This window comes from Marmota flaviventris, chromosome X (genome assembly GCF_047511675.1).
Source record: "Marmota flaviventris isolate mMarFla1 chromosome X, mMarFla1.hap1, whole genome shotgun sequence".
Classification (NCBI taxonomy): Eukaryota; Metazoa; Chordata; class Mammalia; order Rodentia; family Sciuridae; genus Marmota; species Marmota flaviventris.
In genome coordinates, this window is record NC_092518.1 from 39920986 (window position 1) to 39943289 (window position 22304).

The following is a 22304-nucleotide window of genomic DNA, read 5'->3' on the forward strand; positions in this document are numbered from 1 at the left end:
ACATCTGTGAAGGGCTGGGAATGTAGCTCAGTGGTAGAGCACTTGCCTAACATGTGTGAGGCCCCAAGTTCAATATCTATCACCTCAAAAAATGTGAAGAGAGGCTGGGGTTGTGGCTTAGCGGCAGAGCGCTCGCCTAGCATGGGCGGGACCCAGGTTTGATTCTCAGCACCACATAAAAATAAAGGCATTGTTTTGTGTCCATCTACACCTAAAAAAATAAATATTAAGGGGCTGGGTCTGTGGCTCAGTGGTAGAGCACTCACCTCTGGATTATATTAGTTAATTTAATTTGGTACCCTCAAAAATTAGTAATGAAGATAGTTACACCATTATTGTGCCAATAATTGGATTGTTGGACTTGAAAGTCCAGATCATGTCTATTTTGGGAATATAATATGGTATTCATTGGGAATATCTAATCATGGAGACCATGACTGGGAGTACAGAAAAAAGCAACATAATAAATAACAAATTTGTTTTCTAGTAAAATGTGATACTAGTTTTTCTTTTTTGAGGGGATAATGTCTCACTGTGTTGCCCAGGCTGGCCTCAAATTCATGATTCTTCTACCTTAGTCTCCTGAGTAGCTGGGATTACGGGAATGTGCCACTATACCTGGATTAAATATAATTCTTTTTTTTAAAGAAAGTTTTTTTTAACTTTATTTATTATTTTTTTATGTGGTGCTGAGAATCGAACACAGTGCCTCATGCATGCTAGGCAAGCACTCTACCCCTGAGCCAAAACCCAGCTCTTAAATATAATTCTTAAGAAATTGAAATTACCATACTGTGAACAGAATAATGAGGTAGCCTATGAGAATAGTAATAAATTTGCCAGAGTATCTCTTTTTCACTTGAGTCCCAATATCAGTATCATTTACTTTAGAAAACTCAAGGACCAAGTCCTTTTTGAGACTAGGCCTTCTGAGGTGTTGGGTTTGCACAGAAAGCATAAATCCAGCTCCATTTTCTCTTACTTTGATAGCAGAATGGGTGATCAGCAGCACTCGAAAAGGCCCTCTCAACTGGGTCTTTTACTGTGTATATTTGTATACAGATGAAATCTAGTGTTTGATAGAGGTAGCAGACTTATTACAGCATGTCCTTCTAGGTCTTATGATTTTATATATCAGGGTTTTTAGGGAAGAGAGAAACCCTTTTAAATATTGTACATGATCATGAGAGGATTAATTTAAGTTGAACAGTTAATTATATCTTGGTCCCAAATCATAGAGCTGCCAAACATAAAATCAAAGGGAGTGACACTGTGCTTGATAGCAGGGATTGCTCTAATTTTTATCAAGACTAGTAGTAACATTGTAGGTCACTTTTTCTGAGAAGGTCACTGAATCTTGGCCAATGAGGTTTTTTTAAAGAAATTGATTCATTTGTTTCACTTGTTCAGAGGACTAAGGAGGATAGGGCATATGATAGTTCATAGAATTCTGCAAACATTTGCATAATTCCCAAAGAACAATGGAAATCAAATGGCTTCCTCTGATTCAATCTTCTCTAATATCCCAAAAGTAAGAATTGTATTTATTAAGAGAACCTTTTATAACTGCCTGAGCATCACTTTTTGAATAGGGGGAAACTTCAGGCCATTCTAACAGCATACAACCATAACTAGACAAAAACCTATCATCTATAAACATTGATTCTATGAAATCCAGCTGCCACAAAGTTCCTAGCACTTTTGGTAGAAGAAATTCAGTACTTACTTTGAAAGTAGTCTGTAAAGACTTTTGCTGACAAATAGCACGTATCTTTAATATGTTTGGGATAAGTTCATCTTTTGGTAGGTAGAGTGGAGTCTAATGTCTTTAAAATCCCTTTTTTACTTAGCTGATTTTGTTGATAATGCAACAATACTAATGAAGCAAATAAAGACCCTGGAGTGGGAATTATATTGTTAATTTAGTACTATCACTTAATCCATTTGGAAAGCATAGTTTTGAAAATGAATGAAGTAGAACTTCTAAGTTGAGAGTTGGCCATATTTTAACAGTAACTTTTGTAGCTCTGTCAGAAAAATCATTGCTTTTAGAAACTCTATCATTCTGCAGTATGTGGGCTCTTCTGTGAATTATTGATAACTGAGTAGGTAATTGTGAAGCCTTTAACAACACAGATATTAATTTTCCATGAAATGTTTTAGTTCCTGTTGAAGACAAGAATCCCATTTTTCCCAGACACCAAAGACATATGTACTATTATATTGATTCAGTTTAAGTCCTGAACTAAGAAATTATAGCTTTAGTAGCTGCTAGTAATGTGGCCACTTGTGGCTGATTTGATTTGAGGCAAAACATAAGCTTGCAAGATTTTCTGAGCAGTCACCACAGCATAGAAAGCCTAAAAGTGATCCCTTTCATCCAGGGTTCATGATCAACCATGCATTATCAACTATGCATTTTGAACAGGAATGTCAGAAAAATTCCGTTGCTGCCTATCATTTCCTTCTATTATCATTGTATGCTCATAGTTGTCTGTCTGATGAGGATCTGATAAAAAAGACTAACACAGTTTAGAAGTTTGTATCTTTCAAGTACAATATTAGGATTGGATAATGATGCTTGTACATAAATAATCAAATGGCACATTAATCAGAGGATCTGAAGTATTACCATGCTTTTGTGTCAGAGAACAAAACTGGAATTCATTGTTCTTTGGTACCTCACAAATCCCCCAAATTATCTAAATTATTTTATTGTAGCATCTCTTTTATCTTCAAATTTGAAGTCTTCATGTGACACCAGATTCCTTAAATATTTTACTTCTATTTGGCAATATTAGCTTTTCTAATGAGGCCCAATAAAGCAAGGAACCAAAACAAAGCCAAAGAATCAGTTTTACTTGCTCTTTAGTTTGGGAGGCTACCAGAAAATAATTTACAGATTGGGTAATTATAGATCCTTCCAGTAGGATACATTTCCCTAAGATTTCCTGTGTATTAGACATATACATAGAAAAATAAGAGAGACCTAAAATACTTGAGAGATCTTCTGTCATAAATACTGAACTCTATCCTAAGTAAAATCAAGCAAGAATTTATATGTGTTAGCTAGAGGAACAGAAAAAAAAATAGTGGAACACAAATAAAGTATAGAGAAAAACTTTGCAGACTATGGTACTGAAACCAGAATAGTTCAAGAATTAGGAGCTACAGGGGTTCATGGAACAAGAAATTCATTGACTTCTCTAAGATCTTGTGCAAATTTACATAATAGTTGTTCAACTTCATCAAATATACTTTCCCTTACTAGAAATGTAGGAGTATTACAGACTGAGTGCCATTTTCCAATTATTCTTGGTTTTTCTAATTATTTTATCATTAGTTTTATCACTTCTAATTGAACTTTCAACAAAGGATATTATTTTACACATGGCAATAGCTTATCCTTTTGATAAGTTATAAGCTACTTTTATTGATTTTGTATCTTGAATGAAACCAATGTCATTATTCCCTGGGGCCCAAAGTGATTTTTTTAAGAAAATTATTTTTATAGCCCATAGGCCTTTATTTATTTATTATTTTTACATTTATTATGTCATTAATTCATAGGGAATAGATTCCAGCAGCTCAGGCTCCTTTCCATTTGTTCTCACAAAACATCCTTCTCTGGGTGGAGCAGGCTGGCATTTCAGCTGAATGTAGTTACCTTTGTTTTGGGGTTCCTTCTTTTTCAGGTAATTTTCCTTCATATGTTTCAGGAAGCTGTCTCAGCTTTTAGAGTGCCTAATATGCTCAATATGCCTATTCTCTTGGCAAGAATCTTGCGCTTAATTTGTCTGTTCACAACAATGCCAACAGCATGCTGGGTAGTAGTGTAGAGTTGATGCTGGAATGGATTAAGACTGGGAACTCTCATAATGAAATGAATGCATTTTGCATACTACATGGTACATCATGATGAGAAATCATTAAAAACAATGTCCTGTCTTTCATTTCCCTATCCCCTAGTGCTGATTGTGTTGCCTTGAACAGGATTGTGTTGTTACAGATACCAGTGTCATTTGAGGATGTGACTGTGGACTTCAGTAGAGAGGAGTGGCAGCAATTGGACTCTACTCAAAGGTGCCTGTACCAAGATGTAATGCTGGAGAACTATAGCCACCTGCTCTCAGTGGGTAAGCATCACTATCCTATGCAGCTATGAGGAACCCAGGGTTGAAGTGGTCCTCCAAATAACATATACTGAAGTTTTAATCCTCAATACTTTAGATTGTGACCTTATTTAGAAATAGTCTTTACAGAAGTAATCAAACTACGTTGAGGTCATTAGGGTGGGTCCAAATCCACTGATGTCCTTTTTTAAAAAGGGAGAGAAATACAGACACAGAAATACACACCCACATAGAATAAAGACAGGGTGAAGATATATAGGAAGAAGGTGGCTTGGGAATGGAATGATACATTTACAAACCGAGAGGCATGGGACAGTTCCTTCCCTAGTGCCTTCAAATAGAGCATGACCCTGCTGACATCTTGATTTTGGACTTTTGGTCTCCATAACTATGAGACAATAAATTTCTGCTATTTTGAGCTCCCCAGTTCATGGTACATTGTTATAGCAACTGTAAGAAACTAATACATATTTTCATACTTGGAAATGGAGTACTATTATGAAAAATACATAAAAATATGGAAGTGGCTTTGGATTGGGTAGTGGGTAGAGGCTGAAAAGACTTTGAGGTCTTTAACATAAAGAGTCTAAGTTGCATTGAAGAGACTATTGGTAGGAAAGTGAATATTAAAAATGTTTTTGGTTAGGTTTCAGATGGAAATGAGGAATATATTAATTCAAACTGGAGGAAAGGCCATCTTTATTCTAAAGTGGCAGAGATCTTGGTGGAATTGTATTCTCTTGGGTCAAGTGTAGAACTTGAAGTAATGAACTTTTTTTTTTGAAATGATGAACTTGAACATTGAACTGAGGAGATTTCTAAAGGATGCATTGAAAGCACAGCCTGGTTCCTCCTTACTGCTTATAGGAAAATGTGAGAGGAAAGGGACAAATCAAAGAAGGAATTGTTAGGAAATAGGTACCAGAACTTGAAGCTTCTGAAAATTCTCAGCATATATATATTGCAAAGGTTGAGAAAATGTACTCTGGAAAGAACACCAAGGGTATGTCTGAACAACTATTGCTAAAAAGAGTAGGTGTGTGACTTATGGATCCAATTAGCCCTCTCAGTAGAAATGTTGCCAGCTTGGGCTGAAGGGGACATAGATGGGAGAAAATGAAGAAAGGCTATCAGACTTCTTGGACTGATTCTATAGGCAGGAAAGGGGATGGTAAAGCTACTTAGGTGTGAACATGTGTTACTCTTCAAGAAAAGAGAAGAATGACATAAGAATGGTTCAGAGGCCAGTGGGGCTGCAGGTACCACTACAGGCCTGAGGGCACAGGCTGTGGAGATGGTGAGGTGGAGGAATCCATTATCTCCCCAGTTTCAGAGGGCAGGGCCATCTCCTTATTTCCAGGGCTGAGAGGGGCATGACCACCACATAAGGGTGTGGAGTTGCCATATTGGATTGAAGTCATGTCTCTTAACAGTCATGTGCTCTGGAACTATTTTCTTCAAAGTTCTTTTCAAAGTTTTTCCTTATAGTACTATTGAATATTGCTTTTGTGATAGTATTCAGCCTTACATGGAGTTTATACCCACTTTGGGCTACATTCTCTAGGAGCATGATTCTGGTAACATCTAAGTCTAGAACATCAGGAGCTGCTACTGTCCTCACAACATCTACAGGCTGGGCCTCAATCAGAAGAACTTGGGTCACTAAAAGGCAGCATTGGGGAATGATTATTCTGTATGCCACATTTCTAATATTCCACTGTGGGCAGGGTTTCAACACTGGGCTTTTCTGTATTCATTTGCAATTACTAAGAGAATCCTTGCTAAATTTCTCTTCTCCCCTGTTAGCTAAAATGCTTAAATTCAGTGGGTGAGTAAATTCAGGTCCAATAGCAAACCAAAAGGTGTTTTTCAAAAGGATAGTAATTCATAGAGGATGGTAGGCTTTCCTCCAAAATCCTAAGGATCTGCAGTGTGATTCACCTATAGGGGCCTACTAGAGGTTCCAAACAATGCCTGAATCTGCCCCTGTCACTTGTAGCACCATCAGATCTGCTAGATCATATGGCCCAAGTGGAAGAGCAACTTACACAGCAGAGTCTTTTCTTTTGCTGAGGTCCACTCAAAACTATCAGGTTTTGGATCACTTGGTAAATGTTGATCCAGTGGGTCAGAATAGCACACCAAAATGAGAAATTGTTGCCTCCAAAATCCAGAGATGCTCAGTAGTGTTGTACCTCTTTTTTGCTTATAGCAGGGAAGAGATGCAACAACTTATCTTTTACCTTAGAAGGGATGTCTTGACATCCATACCACTGGACCCCTAGAAATTTTTTGAGGCAGAAGGACCTAATTTTATGTCATGTGTACTTTACCGCCCTTAAGTTTCTATGAGATTTCTTTTCCATATTCTGATATGAAATTGTCTTACCCATAAATCTTGAGTAGTTGCTATTTCTTGTTTACTAGGTTCAGTGAACTTAATGTCATCAGTGCAATGGACCACTATGCTGTAATTTTTTTCCTCTGTGAATTTTTATGTGTTGTCTTGTGGAAGGAAAAGGTAAATAAGATTCATATGAAGTAAATTGTGGCATAGGGCTAGACAATTTTAAATCTCTGAGATAGAACAGTGAAGGTATATTGTTGCCCCTTGACAACTAAAAGCAAACTACATCTAGTCTTTTCTGATAGGTATCACATTTGCGAGAACAATAGCTGCATTCTAGATTAACACAGGAAATGTGTTAATTTGCTCAAGCGATGAAACCCCATCTGGAAGAACAACTACAATTAGTGTCACTTTCTTGCTAAGTTTATTATATTCTACTGTCTTTCTCTAATAGTTATTTGTTTTCTGCACAGGCTAGATAGCTAAGTTGATGGTGATATGATGGGAATTGCTACCCCTATATCTTTCAAGTCCCTGATTTTAGTAGTAATCTCTGCTGTTTTTCCAGGAATGGGATAGTTTAGTTTTCTATTTTCTTAGTTAAAGGAAGTTCTGATGGCTTCCACTTGGCCTTTCCTACCATTATATTCTTCACTCCACAGGTCAGGGAACTAATATAGTCATTCTGACAGTTGCTGAGTTATGTTTGTTCCAATTATCATTCTTTAACTAGGGAAATAACCACAGGATGATGCCAGAGACCCACCAGATCCACTGTGAGATGGATCTGATCTAAAACTCCATTAATAACTCTTTTTCTATTAAGCCTCTACCCTGACTGGTAGACCACAGGGAAAGATTGAGAAAGATTACTAATATAAAATTTTGGTAGTGTATCAGGGTCCTTCCTCAAGGAGACTTGATATCCCTTTCATTCAAGGGGCTCTGGGCCTATAAACAGGCTCAAGCCTGGGAATTGATTGAGGTGCCATGACCTACTTTATTTATTTATTATCTTTTTAAGCTTCAGATTAGACCTTTGTTTACTTGACCTAGAACTCATTTTTATTAGTTCTTTTTGGTTATATATAACATTATGATTCATTTTGACAAAATTACAAAAGCATGGAAAATAATTTGCTCTAATTCAGTCCCTAATACTTCCCTTTCCCTCATCTTCTCCTTCCCCCGTTCCCTTCCTTCTCTACTGACCTTGACCTAGAACTCTTCTGTTTATACAGATCAACTAAGGTTTAATAGACCGCTCACCTGATTCTTTTATGGGGACGCCAAGGTCAATTAGGTAATGCTATAGATCTCTATAAATCAGACTATTCTGAGTATTGCTTTGACTCTTCTGTCCATTGTGGTAATTATAGCCATCTTGCCTATGGCAATCAAAGTACCTCCACTTGGCCTCTGCTACCCCAGGATCCAATTACTCCCATTGCATTTATGTTTCCCTTTTCATTGAAACCAGTTCCAACTTTAATTTCTGAAATACAGATGAGCAATCACAGAACTCTTAAGGATGCTGGGGCTCCTGCGGATTTGTTTCTCACACTTGTGATAACAAGTATGTCCTCTGGACACTCCTAGAATGAATGTGCAGATGTTACATGATAAATCCACACTAGTATTCCAAATTCCCAATGCATTTAGATAGTTTTTTCTCCAGTCTACCAAGGCATTTCTGGCATTTCAGCTTCATTTAGTGTAGGCCAGCTTTTGGTCCATGAATCAGCCAACCAACCAGACTATTAGAGACTTTCTGACCCCTCAAGCAGCAACATCAAATTCAGAATCTCTGTTTAGTGGGTCCATATCAACCAACTAAATGTGATCTAGTTTTGTGTTCCTTCCACCATTATCCCACTCTTGATATCCATTTCTACACATATTCTCCATATTTTTGTCTGTACAAATTAGAGAAGTCATGAAGTTATTCTGGTGTACATGCATCCTCATGGGCTATACTTTGTGTTTCACCTTTTGAGACTTGCTTGAACTTGAGTCTAGTTATATTCCTAGAAGTTAAGAAGAGTGATGGGCATCAATCCTTAGGAGAAACAGCAATGTTTGGAAAGGCAAGTACCTTAGGGGATGTATTAGTCAGCTATCCATAACTAAAACTAAATATACAAGGCAATAAATGTATAAAAAGAAAAGGTTTATTTTGGCTCATGGTTCTGTAGGTTCCAGTCTAAGTTTGAGTGGTCCTGTTGCTTTGGACATAACATGAGTGTGTGGCAGAGCAAATTGCTCACTTCTTTTTTTTTTTTTGGTAACTATATATTTAATTTTCTCTTAGAATATTCATGATTATTTTTGGTTTTCTAGTTTAAACATACATCATTTCAAAATTACATAAAATTGTGTTTTTTTAGAAGTATCTAGCAAGACAGTTACTGTGAAATTACTCAGTGACTGAATTATTTTACACATAAAACTGTGAATTTCAGTTGAAAGAAAAACTGCACTAATAGGAAATAATTCTATCATACATACACATTTACAGTTTTTACTTTTATATCTTCTTTTAAAAATCATTTTTCCCCAAAAAACTATTCTTCAGCATAAGATAGATAAGTATTTAGTACATGATTAGTATATATACACAAGAGGCTGTGAAAAATTACCCATAACTTTAAGAAATTCTGTTCCAGAGGTTAAAACAAAAGTTTAGAAAGCATTTTAATATCTTATCACCTATAAAGCAGCAACAATATTTAAATGATTAAAGATGGCAAATCCAACAATACATAATCATAAACAGTCCTTTAAGAAATGTATTTGAGGGGCTGGGTATGTGGCTCAAGCAGTAGTGCGCTCGCCTGGCATGCGCAGGGTGCTGGGTTCGATCCTCAGCACCACATAAAAATAAAATAAAGATATTGTGTCCACCGAGAACTAAAAAATAAATATAAAAAAAGAAATGTATTTGAAAGTCATTGTTCCATAAAATATTTACATTGTTTAAATTACATGATAGTAACATTTTCTTTTTCTATTTTTAATTGAACGTATTAATTAAAGAACCTCTAAACCACTCCCCCTTAAGCTACTCTTCTTTAGTAAAGGAGACTTTATCCTTGGGTTTATTCAGCATCTTTATATCATTCAACAGCTTTTTGGGTGTTAAAATATGTGTAGAACCAATAATAACTTCACAGGATTTATGTAACTGAGAAACTTCATAAGCACAATGCATTTCAGAATATATAATTCCTCCAATTACAAAAATAATCAGCTTTGATCCATTTTTTTGGTCCAGTTCTAAATAATTAGTTCTAGGTTTCTGGCAAGCACTTACAGCTCCAGCTGGACACTGAGAACAATATGGCCATTCCTTTGAATCTCATCTATTATCAATTGCATCTTCCATAATATCTTTGATAAAAGGTGTCCATCAAGAAAGTTGAAAAGTTTCTTCTGCAGACCGATCCTTTCTTAATGGTTTTGCCTTGTTGAGATTGGGGAACAATGGGAACACCAAGATAACTCCAGTTATGAATCATGTCACTCTCATTTTCTATCTTTTCATTATGGATCAACCTGTCCAAATTTTCTTCTGTAGTTCCATTAGTACTGAAGATATAAAGTAGGATTGCTCTTATTTTATTGCAATTATCATGATTTTTATTGAGTAGAACTGGAAGAAGTACTCTCATAGCATCTTTCACCTTCTGTCCTTCTGCATAAGTTCCAAGTGCCAGGTCCTGTTCAGTTTTTCTATGTTAAGCTTGAACTTATTCATGCAATCTTTTGCTAAATTAGGATGGACAATTTTCTTAGTAATCTGTTTACAGAAATGGGGCATCTTTTTCATCATCTGGGTAAGAGGACTAAGTGATATCTTTCCTTCTGTTGCTTTCTTCGTTGATGAAACTTCCTTCATAAGCTTTGGAATTTCCTCTAGTACAACTGCAATATGCCGATGTCGAATTCTCACCCAGAGGTCATCATCTTCTTCAAGGATTGCCTCCTTTCCTTTTCCATCTGTTTTGTATTTGTATGTATCATTCTCAATTGGAGTAGATCATATGCCATTGCCTGAAAGGTCAGTTCATGTAGGACAGTGGACACAGAATCAAAGTCACGATCGATTATTAAGAGCTCGGAATGAGTTTTACCCTTTATTAGTCTCTTTTCATCAATCTTGTAGTAATCTTCAAGTTTTTTTTTTCAACCAGCTGTGCAAGTTTACTGGCATTATCTAGAGGCTTACTTTTATATCTTACTCCAGGATTTTCATCCAAAGTGGCACATACTGTAACTATCTGCTTAGCCATTGCTTCCATAATGGCATCTTTTCCATTGGCATTGCCAGGATCTGGACTATAACAGTAATAAAATGCATCTGGTACATCAAGAGTATACACAGTCAGTGAAGTATAAATATTGATGGATGGAATATTCTAAGTCTAAATTATTGATTGTATTACTGAGTTCTATAGTTTCTTTGTTTAGTTTTTGTTTGGAAGATTTATTCAGTGGTGAGAGAATTGTGTTAAAGTCACCCAGTATTATTGTGTTGTGGTCTATTTGACTCTTGAAGTTGAGAAGGGTTTGTTTGATATACGTAGATGCCGGCATCCATTGTTTGGGGCATAGATCTTTACAATTATTATGTCTTGTTGATGTATGATTCCCTTGAGTAGTAAGGAATGTCCTCCTTTTTAAAAAATATATTTTTAGTTGTAGATGGACATGATACCTTTATTTTATTCATTTATTTTTATGTGGTGCTGAGGCGCAAACCCAGTGCCTCACCCATGCAAGGCAAGCACTCTACTACTGAGCCACAACCCCAGCCCTGAAATGTCCTTCTTTATTCCTTTTCACTAACTTTGGTTTGAAGTCCACTTTATCTGATATGAGGATGGAAACCCCTGCTTGTTTACATGGTCCACATGAGTAATATACTTTTTCCTATCCTTTCACTTTCAGTTTTGGGTGTCTTTTCCTGTGAGTCTCTTGAGGGTGGCACATTGTTGGGTCTTTTTAAATCTAATCTGCGTCTTGTAATTGGTGAATTTAGGCCATTCACATTCAGGTTTATTATTGAAATATGTTTTGTATTCCTGGTCATTTTGGTTTATTTTTGGTTTTTAACATGACTTGGTTTCTCTTTGATTGGCCTTTCCCTTAGTGTAGTGCCTCCCTTTGCAGATTTTCATTGTTATTTTCCATTTCCTCTTCATGGAATATTTTGCCAAGAATGTAGTGCAGACTTTTTTGCTGTAAATCTTTTTAATGTTTGTTTATCATGAAAGGTTTTTATTTTGTTATCAAATCTGAAGCATAATTTTGCTGGAGATAAGATTCTTGGTTGGCATCCATTTTCTTTCAGAGCCTGGCATATGTTGTTCTAGAATCTCTTGGCCTTGAGGGTCTGGGCTGAAAAATCTGCTGAGATCAGAATTGGTCTCTCCCTATATGTAATCTAATTCTTCTCTCTTATGACCTTTAAAATTCTATCCTTATTCTGTATGCTTGTAATTTTAATTATAATGTGCCTTGGTGTAGGTCTGTTGTTATTTTGTACATTTGGTGTTCTGTTAGCCTCTTGTATTTGATTTTCCAATTCATTCTTCATGTTTGGGAAATTTTCTAATATTATTTCATTGATGAAATTGTGCATCCTTTTGGTTTGAAATTCTGCCTTCCTCTATCCCAATAAATCTTAGATTTGTTCTTTTGATGGTATCTCATAATTCTTGGATGTTCTGTTCATGGTTTCCTATCATCTTCACTGTGTGGTCAACTGTGTTTTCCAAATTATATATTTTGTCTTCATTGTCTGAAGTTCTGTCTTCCATGTGGTCTAATCTTTTGGTGATGCTTTCTAATGAGTTTTTATTTGTTTTATTGTTTCCTTTATTTCAAGGATTTCTATTTGGTTTTTTTTTTCACAATCTCCATCTCTTTCTTGAAGTAATCTTTTGCTGCCTGTGTTTGCTCTCATATCTCTTTGTTGGAGTGAGCAATTTGTGCCTGTATTTGCTCACTTAGGTCATTCTTTAATTCTCAGATCATTTTAATTATGTACACTCCTTCTCTGGTATTTCTTCTACTGCACTGTCAATGGATTCTATTGTTATAGTATCTTGGTTGGTTTGGGGCATTTTCCTCCCTTGTTTTTTCATGTTGTCTATATGTCTTCCTCTTGTACAGTGTGGATCTGTGGTATTGCAGTTTCTACCCTATAATCTTGTAGTGTCCCTGCAGGTTAGGAATACCTCACCTTTAGGGGGGATATCAATGTTTACAGCACCCAATGCAACTAATATGCAGCCATAAATCAATTAGCGTGTATTTAGACATTTACAGTTTTGCTACTATAAACAGAAATGACAAATACACATAGACAGTAAGTTTGCATAAGTGTTTAGATTTTCAAGTGGTGGACAGAGAGAGAATGGGGGTGGGATGTGATTTTTATGAGGTAGGATGTGAGAATGTAGAGATATTAGATTATAGGACAAGTAAAAGGGGAATCAACAGCAGTTGGCTCTTAGTAGGAGAAAAAGATATATAGAGAGGCAGCCCTATGCAAGGCTCCCTGTTGCCTCTGCAACAGGATGGTGACTGTTAGCACACCTAGTAGGGACACCTCTGGTGCAACTGGGCCCACAGGGACCTTGATGATGGTCTTCCAGGTCCTGGTTGTTGTCCCTAGATGGAAGTGGCCACGTCCCTAGTTGGTGGTGGCAATACTGTCAAGCCTATAAGTAACTTGCTGTTGGGCTTCCAGGCCTCAGTCAGTTTTCCAAGATGGAATCTGCCCTAACTAATGGTGGTGGAGGTGGCAGCAGAGGTAACCCAAGATGACAGTGGAGGTGTCCCAAGATGGAGACAACTGCTTTCAGAGATGGTGCTGGAAGGATGGGCATTGGGTGCGATGGCATTGGGCAGCCTTTTCCGTGATGGCACACTATGGTGTGTGGTACTGCCACAGGCAGCTGCCTCCTGGCCCTGTCTGCTGTCCCATAGTGGAGATTACCATGTGAGAAGGGGTATGGTGGTGGCTGCAGTGTCCCAAGATGGAAGTGGTTTGGATGGAGTCAAATGTTGGTGGATAGGGAACTGCAGCTCGAGTGTTCCTGTCCATGCAGGCAGCTTGCAGTGGTTCTGGGCTCCAGGCAAGGCACTTGTTGGGTTCTGGTCTGGGCTCTGGGCGAGGCCTGGACCTAATTCTTTACCATTTTTTGTTAACAGGGTTTGAAGTTCCCAAGCCAGAGGTCATCTTCAAGTTGGAGCAAGGAGAGGAGCCATGGATGTTGGAAGGAGAAACTCCACATCAGAGTTATTCAGGTGAGTGAGTGTAAACCAGGTAGAAGACACACATGGAAATAATTTTCTTTCCTAAGAGAGGCCTGAGCTTTTAAAATGCTACCCTTATTAAAGGTTTTAAACCTTAGGAATTGCTCAAGGATAGAAAGTTTTAGCCTCTCAGGTACCAAATTATTCTTTCCCTTTCTTTTCCTTCCTGTTATAAACTGTCTTCTTTGCTTGACTTTCCTCCAGGAGAATTGCCCCTAATTTCTATAGTCTGGATCACCTGCCAGGCTTTCTTACTAGGGATCTTGCTTTCCTATCACATTTTTTTTTTTTGTACTGGGGATTAAACCCAGGGGCACTTAACCACTGATCCACATCCCCAGCACTTTTTTTGTATTTTATATAGAAACAGGGTCTTGCTGAATTGCTTAGTGCCTTGCTAAGTTGCTGAGTCTGGCTTTGAACTTGCAATCCTCCTGCCTCAGCTTCCTGAGCTGCTGGGCTCCTCCTATCACATTTTAACACTACATCACTTCAATCAGACTCCCAGAGTGTTAGATTCTTATAATATTCATTCAGGTTTAAGGAATTGCATTCTTTGAAAATCAGCTATTTTCTCACTCTTATTCTTCCTAGTATCCTTTAGCTTTCTTCTTCCATTCATATTCATCTTCTCCCTCTAAGATATTAAAGAAAAACATTTACAACCAGCCTTACTTTCTATTTTCTTTGTAAGTATCAGCTTCAAATTCTTTACTCCTCTCCACCTTTTCATAGCCCCATGCCTCTCTTATCTTATGATATTGCTTCACTTTCACTTAGCATTTTTTTCTTTTAAAATTAACTTTATTAGGGGCTGGGGTTGTGGCTCAGCGGTAGAGTGCTTGCCTAGCATGTGCGAGGCTCTGGGTTCGATCCTCAGCACCACATAAAAATAAATGAATAAGGGTATTGTGTCCAACTACAACTAAAATATTAATAAAAATCAGTTTTATTAAGGCATAACTTAAATAGAATAAAATGTATCCATTTTAAGTGTGCGGTTTGATGGTTTTGATAAAGGTATATACTGGCATGACGACATAACATTTCCATGCTTCCTAATGCCCCCTGGAGTAAACACTGTTACTTTAGCCCCAGGCAAACACTGACATGTTTGTTTTTTTTTTGGTACAAGGGATTGAATTCAGGGGTGCTTTACCACTGATCTACATCCCCAGGCTTTTTTATTTTTTTATTTTGAGACAGGGTTTCACTAGGTAGTTTATAGCCTCAGTAAGTTGCTGAAGCTGGCTTCGAAACTGTGGTCCTCCTGCTTCAGGCTTCTAAACCACTGGAATTACAGGCATGTGCCACCATACACGGCTGACATGATTTTTATCACTATAGATTAGATTTGTCTTTATTAATGTTTCATATAAGTATATCATAAGGTATATACTGTATATACTCTTTTTTTTAAAGGAAACAGATGAAACTCATAGATACATATATTTTATTTTATTTTTTTTTGAGAGAGAGAGAGAGAGAGAGAGAGAGAGAGAGAATTTTAATATTTATTTTTTAGTTCTCGGCGGACACAACATCTTTGTATGTGGTGCTGAGGATCGAACCCGGGCCGCACGCATGCCAGGCAAGCGCGCTACCACTTGAGCCACATCCCCAGCCCTGTATATACTCTTTTGAGTTTGGCTTCATTAGCTCAGTATAGTCATTTTGTAATTCTGTTCCTGTTTCATTCTGAGTAGAACACCATGATATGAATATATAAGTTGAGCATCCCTAATTCAAAAATTAAAAAATCCCAAATTCTCCCAAATCTGAAACTTTGTGAGCATTGATAGGACACTTGAGAAGTTTCAGATTTTGAAGCAATTCAGATTTTAAAAAAATTTTAGTTGTAGATGATCACAATACACTTATTTTATTTGTTTATTTTTATGTGGTCCTGAGGATCGAACCCAGTGCTTTACCTTCTAGCCACAAACCCAGCCCCAAGATTTCAGATTTTTGAATTAAGGATGCTCAGTTGGTAAAGTCTTTGCAAATATTCCAAAATCTGAAAAGCCCCCAAATCTGGAAAACTTCTGGCCTTAAGCATTTTGCATAAGGAATGCTCAACCTGTTTTGTAATTTGTTAATCTATACACCTGTTGATGGATAGGAGGTTGGTTAAAATTTGGTCACTAGGAATGAAGCTGCAGTGAACATTCTGATGTGCCTTTGTGTGAATGTGAATATGTTTATATTTCCTTTGGGTAAATAATTAAGATTGGATTTTCTGTGTCAAATAATATATGTATGCTTACTTTTATAAGAAATTGCCAAGCGTCTTGCAAATTGGTTATACCATTTTATATTCCAAATAGCAATACATAAGAATTGTTGTTGCTATACATCTTTGTCAACAGTTGATATCATCAGTCTCTTTAATTTTTGCTACTGAAATGTATATGCATGCTATCTCATTATGTTTTTAAGTTGCCTTCCTCTGATAAGAGTAATGATGCTAAGCATCTTTTCATGTGTGTATTGACATTTGTACAAATTTTGTAAAGTGTCTGTTTATATCTTCCCCATTTTTGTTGGGTTGTTTGTCTTCTTATTATTGAGTCAATGTATTTGTTCAGTTTAATACCTTTGCCATATATATGTATTGCTAATATTTTGTTCCAGTCTGTGACTTGTGATTTTTTTTTGTGTGTGTGTATGTGTGTGTGTGGTGCTGGGGATTGAACTCATGGCCTTGTACATGGGAGGCAAACATTTTACTAACTGAGCTATATTTCCAGCCCTAATTTTATTTTTAGTGGTGTCTAACAAAGTACAAATATTTTAATTTTGATGGAGTCTGGTTTATCATCTGTTTTATTGTTTGTACGTTTTGTGATCTGTTTAAGAAATTTTTGCCCACTACTAGGTCACAAAAATTTTCTGATATTTTCTTCTATAGCTTTATAAGCTTTTTCAGTTTAGGTCTAGGGTCCTTTGTGTGTGTGTGTGGTGCACACATGAGTGGGGGGGGTAAGGATTGAAGTTCATTTTAATTTTTAGTTTTAATTTTTTTGGTACTGGAGATTGAACCCAGAGGTGCTTAACCAATGAGCCACATCCCCAGCCCTTTTTATTTTTTTTTATTTTGAGACAGGGTCTGGCCAAGTTTCTTAGGGTCTTGCTAATTTGCTGAAGCTGGTCTTGAACTCGAAATCCTCCTGCCTCAGCCTCCCAAATTGCAGGGATTACGGGCATGCACCATTGCACCCAACTGAGGTTCATTTTTAAAAATAATATTTATTTAGTTGTAGATGAACACACAGTATATTTATTTATATGAGGTGCTGAGGATTGAACCCAGTGCCTCACACATGCAAGGCAAGCGCTTTACCACTGAGCTCCATATAGCCCCAGCCCCCTGAGGTTCAATTTTAAAATAAATTTTATTTTTAGTGGTGCCTAACAAAGTTTTCTGGTTGTTACAGAACCTTTTTTTGAAGAGTTTTTCTTTTTCCCATTGAAATTCTTTTTTGTTTTGTTTTGTTTGTTGTACCAGGGATTGAACTCAGGATCACTTAACCTTAACCTCTGAGCCTCATCCCCAGCCCTTTTTTTGTATTTTATTTAGAGACATGGCCTCACTGAGTTGCTTAGTGCCTTGCTAAATTGCTGAGACTGATTTTTTTCCTTTGGTACCAGGAATTCAACTCAGGGGGACTCGACCCCTGAGCCACATCCCCAGCCCTATTTTGTATTTTATTTATTTAGAGACAGGGTCTCACTGAGTTGCTTAGTACCTCACTGTTGCTGAGGCTGGCTTTGAACTTGAGATCCTCCTGCCTCAGCTTCCCAAGCTGCAAGGATTATAAGTGTGCGCCGCTGCGCCTCGCTGGTAATTATTTATTTATTTATTTATTGTTCTGATTAGTTATACATGACAGCAGAATGCATTTCTATTCATTATACACAAATGGAGCACAACTTTTCATTTCTATGGTTGTACATGATGTAGAGTCGCACCATTTGTGCAATTGTACATGTACCTAGGGTAATGATGTCCTTCTCATTCCACCATCTTTTCTGCTCCTGTGTTCCCTTTCCTCTCCTCCTTCCCCATTGCCCAATTCAAAGTTCCTCCATTCTTCCCATGCCCCCCCCCCACCCACCCATTATGGATCAGCATCCACTTACCAGGGAGAACATTTGGCCTTTGGTGTTTTGGAATTGGCTTACTTCGCTTAGCATGGTATTCTCCAGCTTTATCCATTTACCTGAAAATGCCATAATTTCATTCTCTTTTAATGCTACATAATATTCCATTGTGTATGTATACCACAGGGACTTTATCCATTCATCTATTGAAGGGCATCTGGGTTGCTTCCACAGTTTAGCAATTGTGAATTGAGCTGCTATAAACATTGATGTGGCTGTGTCACTCACTATAGTATGCCAATTTTAAATCCTTTGGGTATAGACCAAGGAGTGGGATAGCTGTGTCAATGGTGGTTCCATTCCAAGTTTTCTAAGGATTCTCCATATTGCTTTCCAGAGTGGCTGCACCAATTTGCAGTTCCACCAGCAATGTATGAGTGTACCATTTTCTCCACATCCTCATCAACACTGTTTGTCTTCTTAATAGCTGCCATCTTGACTGGAGTGAGATGAAATCTTAGAGTAGTTTTGGTTTGCCTTTCTCTAATTACTAGATGTTGAAATTGTTTCATATATTTGTTGATCGAATGTATAGCTCCTTCTGAGAAGTGTCTATTCAGCCCCTTAGCCCATTTATTCTTTGGGTTGTTTGTTTGTTTGTTTGTTTTGGTGTTAAATTTTTTGAGTTCTTTATATATCCTAGAAAGTAGTGCTCTATCTAATGTGCCTGTAGTAAAGATGTTTTCCCACTATGTAGGCTTTCTGTTCACCTCATTGATTGTTTCTTTTGCTGAGAAGAAGCTTTTTAATTTGAATCCATCCCATTTATTGATTCTTGATTTTATTTCTTGTGCTATAGGAGTCTTATTAAGGAAGTCAGGGCCTAATCCAACATGATGAAGATTTGGGCCTACTTTTTCTTCTGTTAGGCACAGGGTCTCTGTTCTAATTCCTAGGTCCTTGAACCACTTTGAGTTGAGTTTTGCTGCATATGGATTTCCAATTCTCTCAGCACCATTTGTTGAAGAAGCTATCTTTTCTCCAGTGTATGTTTTTGGTGTCTTTGTCTAGTATGAGATAACTGTATTTATGTGGGTTTGTCTCTGTGTCTTCTATTCTGTACCATTGGTCTACATGTCTATTTTGTGCCAATACTGTGCCGTTTTTGTTACTATAGCTCTGTAGCATAATTTAAGGTCTAGTATTTTGATGCCTCCAGCTTCACTCTTTGAGGCTGATTACAATCCTCTTGCCTCAGTCTACCAAGCAGCTGAGATTACAGGCATGTATCACCATGCCTTGCCTATTCCCATTGAATTTCTTTGGAATGTTTATCAAAATCAATTGATTTTATGCAGATGCTCCTCAACTTCGGTGGGATTATACCCCAACAAACCCATGATAAATTTAAAATGACATCAGTGAAAAATTCATTTAATACACCTAACCTATTGAATGTCATAGTATAGTTTTTACTTGATGCATATCACTTTCACACCATCACAAAATCAAAAAATTATAAATTGAGCTAGGTGCAATGATGTATGCCCATAATCCCAGCTAGTTGGGAGACTGAAGAGATTATAAGTTCCAGACCAGCCTGGGCAACTTGGTGAGACCCTAGTTCAAAATAAAAACTAAAAATGACTGGGGGTGTAGCTTAGTGGTATATTACTTGCCTAGCATGCAAAGCCCCAGTACCACATAATACAAACAACAGTTGTTATAGTTCCCACGAGACATACTGTACATACTGTACCGTTCAGGGTCGCATAGGGAGCACCAGGTTCAGTCAGGAGGTAAAAAAAGTAAGAGGAAAGCAGGGTTGTGTTTTTGTGTGTGTGTGATAAGAAATAGACCAGCCATAGTGATCAGGATAGGCAGGGTTATAATTTACTAGTTTGAATAATTTCAGTGGGCTCCAGGGTATAGGGATTGTTCCTACTTGCCTGGTACCTGTCTCTGGGGTGATTAGGTAAAGGATATAGCATATCACTCACCCTGTGAGAGCCCAGTGAAGGAGGTAGTCATGGGCATGGACTATGGATTGGTTGATTTGCATTTGTAAGTATGAGAAGGGTATATTCATGATTTGAATCTTTTCCTTTCTTGAGGAATTAGCCAGCTCTGGAAGGGGCAGTTTCTTCTGGATCACCTTAAGCCCCAGATGCCAGCACATCAAGAATATAGGAAATTAAGAAATATAGCTAACATGTGGTCCTTTAGACAAACCCATACATTTTTATTATTATAGGTTTTATACTAAGTCTTCAAATCAGTTGATACAAGTTCTACAACTTTTCTTTTTTATTGCCTTGGCTTGTTTTGGTCATTTTTATTTCAATATGAATTTTATAATCAGATTGTACTTTTTTACAAAAAGCCTACTGGGATTTTGTTTGGAGTTGACTCTACTCTGTGGATCAAGTATAGAACTGACATCTTAATAATATTGAGACTTCTAAGCTATGAACATGGCATATTTTCAGCAATTGCTTAGACCTTTAATTTCTTTCAGTAATGTTATAATTTTGAATGTAGAGATCTTATGTATTCTTTATTAAATTTATCCCTAAGGTTTTGATAGTTTTGATACTATTATAAATGGAATTATGAATTCTATACTGAGCTACATACATCCCTAGCCAAAATTTTGTTTTGTTTTGGTACTGAGGATTGAACCCAAGGGTGCTCTGTCATTGAGCTATGTCCCCAGTCCTTTTGATTTTTTTAATTTGAGACAGACTCTCACTAAATTATGGAGGATGGCCTTAAGCTCGTGATTCTCCTGCTTCAGCCTCCCAAGTCAGTAGGATTATAGGTGTGCCACCACCACACTAAATTAATTTTTTTTTAGTTTTCAAATTATCTATTGCTAGTAAAAATTTCTAGTGATTGATTTTTGTACATTCACTTTGTACATTGACTTTTTACATTTCTATATCTACCTTTGAATTTTTCATAGGTACTTCAGGGATTTTCCTCTTGATCATTATCACTTAAAAATAGGGATACTTTTACTTCTTTTTAAATCTCATGTTTTTAATTTGTTTTCCTTTCCTTATTTTATTGACCTTCAGTTCAGTGTTGAATAGGAGTCATGAGTATGGGCATACTTGCTGTATTTTACATATTAGGGATAAAAATTAGGTCTTCTTAAGTCTGGTATGAACTGTAGGATTTTTTTTTTTTTGCTGTTGTTGCTGCCGTTTATAGGTTATGTAAGAACCTTTCTAATTCTAGCTTGTTGAAGTGTTTTTTGTTTTATTTTTATCATGGTTAAATGTTGAATTTTGTCAAGTGCTTTCTTTATGTATTAGATTGATTCTAGAAGTTTTTCTTTTGTTCTGTTGATATGGTGAATTTTTTCTTGATTTTGGAGGGAATACTGGAAATTGAACCCAGGGATGATTAACCACTGAGCCACACCCCCCAGCCCTTTTTATATTTTTCTTAGAGACAGAGTCTCTCTGAGTTGCTTAGGGCCTTGCTAAATTGCTGAAGCTGGCTTTGAATTTGGGATCTTCCTGCCTCAGCCTCCTGAGCATCTGGAATTACAGGTATGCACCACCATGCCTGTAAGTAAGAAGAATCAATACTTCTTGATTTTTATTTCTTATTTTGAGACAGGCTCTCCCTAGGTTGCATAGGGACTCACTAAGTTGCTGAGGCTTATTTCTGAATTTTTAAATCTTGAATGAACCTAGCATTTCTGAGATAAATTCTGTTTGACTTTCATGTATTATTATGTAGTGATTCTATTTACTGATATTTTGTTTAAAATATTTGCATGTTTCCATGAGTGATACTAGTTTGTAGTTTTCTTTTTTGGCAATGTCTTTGTTAGTTTTTTAATTGGGGTTATAGTTAGAAGTGTTCCTTTCTCTATTTTCAGAATTAGTTTGTATAAGATTGTTATTTCTTTTTTATAGCTTCATAGAATTTATTAGGAAATCCATCTGTATCTTAAGTTTCTTGATGTGACAATTTTAATAACAAATCCAATTTCTTTATTAGACATAGGGCTTTTCTGATCTTTGATTCATCTTTTGCCAGACCTAGTAAGTTATATCTTTCAAGGAATTTGTTGGTTACCTCTATAGTGTCTAATTTAATCCTGTTGTGGTCTAAAAACAGTGTAGGATTTCAGCATATGGTATTTTTAAGGGAATATTTCCTGCATCTCTGAAAAGAATTCAAGTTGGTTGTATTTTGTGGAATCTACTGTTTCCTTACTGTTCAACTCCAGGGCTAAAAATGTCCCAGCATACTAATTTATTAATCCTAAAGGAAGAATTTGGAGGGTTCAACAGAGAAGTTTTGGACATTATTACTTACTCCTTAGTGGTAGTGGGCCAGGATAAAATGGAGGACCATACTGTGCCTACAAG

At 36.8% G+C, this 22304-nt stretch overlaps 1 protein-coding gene and 1 pseudogene across 5 annotated transcripts in view; one reads left to right on the plus strand and one right to left on the minus strand.

The window, feature by feature from the left end:
• Znf81 (zinc finger protein 81) overlaps positions 1-22304 on the plus strand; it is a 109237-nt gene that overhangs the window by 64778 nt on the left and 22155 nt on the right. For all 5 annotated transcript variants that reach the window (XM_071606376.1, XM_071606374.1, XM_071606377.1 and 2 more), the window contains 2 exons: positions 4010-4136; positions 13705-13800. In XM_071606376.1, the coding sequence (XP_071462477.1) occupies positions 4010-4136; positions 13705-13800 (223 nt within the window). The remainder of the gene's footprint in view (positions 1-4009; positions 4137-13704; positions 13801-22304) is intronic.
• Positions 9529-13597, minus strand: LOC139703321 (syntaxin-binding protein 3 pseudogene; annotated as a pseudogene).